Raw genomic sequence first — 8,087 nt, 5'->3', positions numbered from 1 at the left:
GAGAGGATGGCAGAGAGACAGAGTCAAAGACATCAACGTAAATCTCAGCAAGTCTGCTTCCCGGATGGGTCGTTGAGTTTTCAATATTATCAATGTAATGCAATCCCGTCCCAGGGAACCCAGGGGAAAAAAACAAAAATAAATAAAGAAAAACCCCGAGGAGAGACGAGCAACGATGGAGACGAAGAAGAAAAAACCCTTTAACTAATTAGCATTTTTCACTAAATTCCCAAAGTCCAATTAAAAAACACGAAAACACGACGTTAAGAACAGAGCGATAATTTACCTACATCAATGAGTTTCATTATGCCACAGCCACAAACTACGAACGTATCCCCGTATCTGTATCTCACCGCACTCGTACCATGTGTGGTGTGTGTGTGTGTGTGTGTGGAGATCTTTATCTGCATCTCAAAATGTGACTGTGGAGCCCCGCGCGACGAGCTCTGATTTCACAGCATGCGGTGCGGCGCATCGCGCAGACCCACACGATAGTTTTCATTGAATGTCATTCATAATTAAAAACAAAACTTATACCAATATGTCAAGCATAATTTTTATTTGAATGGCCCCAAAGGCCCAAGGAGCCGGAGACCCAAAGGGGAGTTGGCCCATAAATTTCTGGGATAATCGACGCAATGTTGAGAAATATTCTCACCTCCGATCGTAAGAATGTAGCTTCCTGAGGCCCGGCCACGACGGAGACGAGGCAAATTAACATTTCTGTTGCCTTTTGGTCTCTCTTATCCGTTTGTTTGGATTAATTTTAAATTCAGTTTGCCCCGTCGACTGTTGCTGCCTCTGCCTGCTGCATTCTAGTATTAATTACTTTGGCTTCCGAAATCGAATTTACATATTAAAGTCGTTTTAAGGCAACCACGATTCGTATCGTGCGCGAAGAAATCAAGCCGGGATTCAGGGTGCAGCTGCAGCAGTCCCCAATCCTCAGAGCGCAGTCCCCAGTCCCCAGTCCTCAGTCCTCAGTCCTTGTGTCTTTTGGTGCAGCAGGTTAAATGGAAATCAAGCAGCGCCAGCCGCCGCACCACACCAGCACCCAGCACCCAGCACCAGCTCCGTTGGACATCTGAAATCAATGGGATCCGGGGCGAGCTCATCGACGACCATTTCACAAATCGATACAACCGGAGGAAGCGGCATGGGCAGGGGCGGGCGAGGTCGCCAAGTGTCGACTGTGGGCTGCCTTTTGTTTTGTCTTCTTTTATTTTAATTTTTATTTTAATTGGAACAACATAATTCCTAGAAGTTCGCACGAACCAACCGCAGAGCAAGAGCAAGAGCCACAGTAAAGATCTGCTAATGGAGTTCGTTTGTTTGGTTTGGCTTGGTCTGGTTCGGTCTTGGGTTTGCGTTTGAGTTTGGGTCTGGGTTTGGGTTTGGGTTTGGGTGTCATGCGCTGTGCCGCCGGAGACCCAATCACCATGAGGCCATCGTAAATTACTCGATCGTGTGTCTGGTTAGGCCAGGTAGGCCCTGTCCTCGCCCAGGCCCGACTTGGGCTTGGGGCTGGTTGAAGAAAAGAGGATTGAAAACAATTAAAAAATTGGCAAACACGAATCGATTGTGATTACAGTAAATTGTTGTCAAATTAGCTGCAAAATGAGGAGGACAGAGACAGCGAACACTGAGTGTGATAGAGAGGGAGATCTAAACGGTACTGTGGCTGAGTGGTTCCCGAGTGGTGCCCGAGTGGGTGTGGATAGGATGATCGATGTGCGAGTGCCTCAGCTGATAAAACTGGGTGCGGAGTGGAGTGGCTTAGAGAAAGTTGAACTCTTGGTAACAGAGTGGTTCAAGGCGTAGATCACATCTTAGACAGTTCTGCTTGGGACAGATCAGCAAAGATCAGCTAAGAGGTGGAAAGGGCAATGAATTCTCAGGAGAATGCCAGAGCATTGCCAAAATTAAGGAAATGATTTTTTTGCCAGAGACCACCTGACGATCGAAATCGAGCAGGTTGAAAGATCAATGGCATAAAAATAAAGAGAGTGGAGCTTGCAATTTGGAGCACAGATATCTGGATATCTACTCCAGAAATTACGAATGAAAGATTAGACTGATCAGTGAACAACAATAATTGTGCACTACTATTATGTAAATATGTATAATTATAATCTAACAACAATCTCGTGGAGCATTTCCAGAATAAATCTGACAACATAATTATGTACAACAAAATATCAATAGTCCCCATGGAACCCTTGGGGTTATCTCATGAAATCAACATATCAAAACAAACAATTAAACATATCTACGGAATATCATGTATGAATCTATCTATCATAAGCAAATCACAAACAGGTAGAGAGAGAATGGGAGAGAGAGAGAGAGCTGCACAGATACAGATTGATCGATCATGAGAGGAGACAAGATTGGGAGAGTCAAAGTCAGGCAGTTGAAATAATTATGAAATGTCAAACTTGTGTTCGCGCTCGATTACGCCACTTGACATGGCCAATTAATCTTGGCTTAATTGGTTTGTGCCACAACAAACAGGCGACACTGCGACTGATATACAGATACAGCTACAGCTACAGATACAGAGGTAGACCGGGCCAAGACACGATCACATCGCATCGCATCCCATCGATATTGATGTGCACTCGCCTCTGATTTTGTCTCTTTTTGTGGCGCGACTGATGGTGGATGGTGGCTGGTGGCTGGTGGTTCCTCGAAATTTGTCATATTTACCGTCGGACAAGTGATCGATATGCGTTGAAGGTTGGCCCCAAAAGGGAGCACCGGGGGCGCTGGGAGGATCACATATTTTTTTGCCCACAACCGGACGGGAATCCAGATCCGAGGATGGGGGCCAGCCGGCCCGCCAGCCCGCCAGCGCGCCGCCGCTTGTAGACATTTTATCAGATTCTTTAATTGCGTAAAACATTTTTGGATTCTTCACGTACGAAATTCCAAAACACCGTAGCTTGTTAAAATTCTTCTATCACTGGGCAGCGGAGGCTGTATCTGTGTCTGTGTCTGTACGGGGGTCTATACAGCTGTATCTGTGTTTGTGCCTCCGAAGAGACGGACAAAAGGCGACAGAAAATCGAAATCAACGATCGAAAGAGACAGCCAGCGGCAGCCAGAAAGAGATGGCAGGCATTGCGATGTGGAACGTACGAAACGCCAATTAAGAAATTGACAAATTAAAGCTGAATGCTTTTTATAATCAAAACAGACAAAGCAAATAAGCCCGGGCCAGAAGCAGCACCAACAGCAGCCACAACGCCTCTGACTGTGGCCAACAACTTGTTCGAGGCTGTTTAAAAATTTATGAATTTTTATTATTTTTATTGCCGCGCACGAGCAGGCCCCCCGACAAGTGTCTCGCTGTCTGTCTGTGGACAGAGTTTTCTTGTTTAATTTGTTATATATTAAATATTTTTGCATATTTTATATATTCGTGTACATATGTATGTATTTGTTTGTGCCTAAATGCATATATTCCGAAGAAAATAAAAAAGGAAAAAAACTTTCTATTTTTTTGACAGGCAGCAGCTGTCGCCGGCTGTTCGGTAGCAGCCAATCGGCAGCGGCAAATTAACGCAACGGCTTGTTACAGACGCGTTTTACAATCTCGGCGCATTTTTGCTGGCTGCTGGTTGCAGGTTGAACGTTGCACGTTGCACGTAGCAGGTTGCTGGTACAGCAGCAGCAATCAATCGATCAAGCGATCAAACGAGCGAAAGCTGCATCGCTTTCGGCCATGTCAAAGTCCTTAGCCACAGCAGGAAGGCAGTCGGTAGGACGGTAGTCCGGACGGCAGTCCGGGAGCCAGGAAGACAGTCAACCAGGCGGCAGGACGAAGACCAATCGATGGCCAACGATGGCTGCTGCCTGCATTCCGAAATGACAAAACAGTTAAAAAATAATTAATTGCGTTGCCTTAAATGGCCTAAAGCGGTTTGGCTTTTTGTCCCTCCCGTTGCTGCAGCTTTTTGCTTCTGTCTCATGTTTGCAAGCTGCAACAACCACAAGAGGAGCAACAAGTGCGTTGCTGGTTTGCTCGCTCATTGCCCATTTTGGCCATTGTTTTTATTGCCCGCCTGAAGAGGCTATCGGCCAGCAGTCAGCAGCCAGCAACCAGCAGCCAGCAACCAGCGGCCAGAAGCCACTTTAGGGCTTATTAATGATGGATTCTCCCCAATTCCCTCGCGACTTTTGTTTTATTGCGCAATGCGGCAAAGCCACTTTCCCCCCTCCTCAAATGAGAATGATGATGAGGTTGGTTTGGCTTGGACTTGGGTTTCGGTTTGGGGCTTACAAACAAAGAGCCCGAATGTATGTCAACGGGTATAGTCGTCCGTCTGTCAGTCCTGCATGACAAATGAACAATGCGGGGAGGGGCTCACTGGTAAGAGCTCGGTACTAAACGTTTTGGCAGCTTGGCGACTAATTTGGGCCAACACAATGATGACTCTGATGATGATCATAGCGCGGTCGAAAGGGTGTTCAATGAAAGCTAACATTGCGTATATAGAATACGACAAAAAAAAGTCCCACAATGTCACGAATCAATAAAACAAATGCAAGGCAACACTTTCTCCAACTAATTTGCACTGTTTAAATTGTTCATATTTGAACTCATATAAGCCAAACATAAATAAACATTATAAAGATTCTTATCTACTGAAACATCGACCAACCGAGTGTAACCAATGACAAATTTTCACTTTTACTTAACAAATGGTCCCAGACAGCGACGAACCCCCAGCACACTCAGGGAGAAACTTAATATCAAGATCACATTGCTACATCTCGATCGTTATGGCTTTGTAAAGTATCTATAACGGCTTAACACGAATAGCTTGAGACCAAAATTGGCATCCAAAGTCGAGTCAGGGCCGAGATGCGTATGTTCGTGTAAGCAGAGAGAGGAAAAAATAAGCTAGGCAACGCCCAAGAGATAGCCGATCTGTGATCGACAGACCAGAGTCAATGCATTAGCGATAAATTCAAATCAAACCGATCCGAAACAACACACAAAACCATTTCTGAAGAGATTATTCGTTGCATAATTAGAAAACATCTAAATTTTGTTTTGTTAGAAATAGTTTGTTTTTTTTTTCTTTTTTCTTGAGAACTCTAAATTAGATTTACGACTCCCGATCAAAGCAGCGAACGCAGGGAGCGCAATTAAAATCAGCTTAATAATTCTCCAAGAAATGAAACTGATAGAGAGGGAGAGAGAGATTGGGAGCAGCCATTCGAATCAGATGGGGGGAACTTCTAAAGTGTGATAATAATTTTATGAAAGAACCAAACGAGGCAACAAATCAATGCAACATAATGCCAATAAAAAAGATTTGAAGAAGGCATTTACATTCATGAACATAAATCTTGGCCAGGGCACAATGCAAAAGTATTTCAAGAGAGAACCAAAAGAAGACATCCAACAATTTCATTATGAAGCCATGAATGAATGGCTTTGAGAGAGAAGCTGAATGAATGAATGAATGAACGAAACTAGATTCTGCTTTTCGGGTTTATGGATGGTGGTGCCGTGCCCTTTATTGTTGGGACCATTTTGGCGGCGAGTCAGTTGAAGGACCTCACAATTGGTTGAGCGCATTACGGGCGATTAGGTGTTAAACACACAATTCGTTGGGCATTTCTGAAATTTTCTGACGTAATTTATGGCCCGTAGAACATTGAGGCTAGCCCCTACCACTGTTCATAAGCGAGGGGGTTAACATCACGAAAGAAACAGTGAGGGTGGACATAGAGATGCAGGTAGGACCCACCTAGGTGGTCATTCTCATCCCCACTCTCACTTTCGTTTCCACTCAAGTGCAAATCCTGAGCATGCGCCGCTGGACACTCGACTGCAAATACTTGCTGAGGCTTTCCATGGCGCCTTGGCGCCGCAATTAAGCAGAAAACATTAAACTTTAAAGCTTAAACCAAACGAAAGAAATACGCACTCAAAAATTAAGGTTAATGTAAGACGGGATCTGCTAATTAAGATATGGATGTCTGAGCCTGTACGCTCGACTGGATCTGGTCTCCGTCGCCGTCTCCTACGTGTCTCTACATGCAGTCCGAGTCCGATTTCTCCACCTTTCGACAAGTCATTGAGCTGTTAAATTTATTTAATGCCTCACAATGGAGTCGAACATGTTGCCACTGGCTTTATTATTAATTTTTATTGCTGTGCGATTGAGACAAGTTAATTTTTCGTTTTTTTGTCCGTTCTTATTCTGGAGAATTGGCCTGTGTCTGTGCCTGTGCCTGTGCCTGCCTCGGTGCCGTCACGGATTCCCATGATCCGAGGATCCTCGAGCAACCTGCTGCGCTTTTGTCTGCAACCCCTCGAACATTAAGTGGAATGGTCCTTGGCCAGGCTCGTCCTTTTCTTTCGCTCAATGAATGTGGCCCTTCATTCATGCCTCGAGAGTTTCCATTCATCTCGCCCAGCACTGCCTGCTTGTGGGTGTGTCCCAGATGGATTACACTAATGCGCTTGTTGTCCTGTGTCCAGCCCAGCCATTTAATGCACTCACCGCACTCGAGAGATCGACCGAGGGAGAGAGGATTTAATGATGTTCCCATCAAGTTCAAGTACTCGGTGTCGGCAAATTCGCAAAAAGGATTTTCGGTTTTGTTACGAGAACAACGAAATCCTTTCATATGCTTCAAGAACCCTTCATATTTCATAATGTCACACAGTCACGTATACTTGAGACTGGTCAGAAGTGTTTATTGTCTCCAGATCTCATGTTCCTACCCCTTCCATGACTGCCGATGCCACTGATCCCCTTCAAGTGCAGGTGAGCGCACGAGCCGCCTGTGCTCCCTACGACTGCGGTTTTGTGACTTAGCAGATCTCGAGATTCTGATGCGCTTAACTCTTTGACGTTATTTCGGCTAAGCAGATCAGCCTGAGGTGAGATCAAAAGTACTTTATTCAAGCTGATCTTTTTCTAACATTACATTGGATCGGTTTACTTTCGGTACCACATCTGGAGGGTCCGCATGCGGCGAACCTTCTTTTGCAACTGCAAAAGGCCGTACAGTACAGCCTCGGCAGTGGGCGGGCACCCCGGCACGTAGATATCCACTGGGACAATGCGGTCGCAGCCGCGAACCACAGAGTAGGAGTAGTGATAGTAGCCGCCGCCGTTGGCGCAGCTCCCCATGGAGATGACCCAACGTGGCTCGGGCATTTGGTCGTACACCTTACGCAGCGCTGGCGCCATCTTGTTGGTCAGCGTTCCGGCCACAATCATCACGTCCGTCTGACGGGGTGAGGCGCGAAAGACCATGCCGAAGCGGTCCATGTCGTAGCGAGGGGCTGCAATGTGCATCATTTCGACGGCACAGCAGGCCAGGCCAAAGGTCATAGGCCACATGGACCCCTTGCGGCCCCAGTTCAGCAGATCGTCCATCCTAGCCAGCGTCCACTCCGACCAGGAGTTCTGATTCCGTCCAAACGGTGAGTAGCCACGCTTGGCAGGCTTCTTACGGACATCATCGTACACCGGCATGGTCTTCTGCTCACGAATCAAGAGAGAGCTGGCAGCTGGTGCACGGGGCAGCAGCATAAGTGCATTTTTATACACTTTCAGGGAGCCAAACATTCTGCTGGGTATTGGAAGTCCTCAATTGTTATTTGCTAGGAAATTGTACAAAATGTACTAACTTTTTTTACCTGCGTTGTTTTGTGTGCGTTTGAACGAATTTTCACTATGCGCAGCTACAGATGTGCGAAGATTTGTATTTGATTGTTGGGCAACAGAACATAATCGATTGAGCAAAGTTTCAAAGATAACTAGATTGTCTTGACTTATAGTTTCACACTTCCAACACAATTACCAGTTTGAATTATTCAATGCTTACTTTTCCAACTCTTCTTTTCGCACAGTCATTCAGCATTAGAGATGGGCGCAAGCCGGCCGAAGCACGATATCAAAGGATAGGCCCGCAAAGGATTGTTATTTAAATCCTAGATATGTTAATAAAATCTATGTATGTACAGCTGTGTTCAATGAAATAGTAGTGCCGCACCTCACCACTTTCAAAACTATTTTTAAGACAATTTCAATCATCCAAATTAAACAAGTGAT

The 8,087-nt window shown here is 45.6% G+C and overlaps 1 protein-coding gene across 1 annotated transcript; it reads right to left on the bottom strand.

The window, feature by feature from the left end:
• Window positions 1-6,938: 6,938 nt before the first annotated feature.
• LOC117896778 (NADH-quinone oxidoreductase subunit B 2) lies at window positions 6,939-7,605 on the bottom strand. Its single transcript, XM_034805254.1, has one exon. The coding sequence runs from the start codon at window positions 7,599-7,601 to the stop codon at window positions 6,966-6,968; it is 636 nt and encodes a 211-aa protein (XP_034661145.1). The 5' UTR covers window positions 7,602-7,605; the 3' UTR covers window positions 6,939-6,965.
• Between the last annotated feature and the right edge of the window lie 482 nt (window positions 7,606-8,087).

The sequence above is a fragment of the Drosophila subobscura genome, chromosome O (assembly GCF_008121235.1).
Source record: "Drosophila subobscura isolate 14011-0131.10 chromosome O, UCBerk_Dsub_1.0, whole genome shotgun sequence".
In the NCBI taxonomy this organism is placed as follows: Eukaryota; Metazoa; Arthropoda; class Insecta; order Diptera; family Drosophilidae; genus Drosophila; species Drosophila subobscura.
The sequence above is the reverse complement of the archived record's forward strand: the minus strand, read 5'-3'. Positions and strand labels throughout refer to the sequence as shown.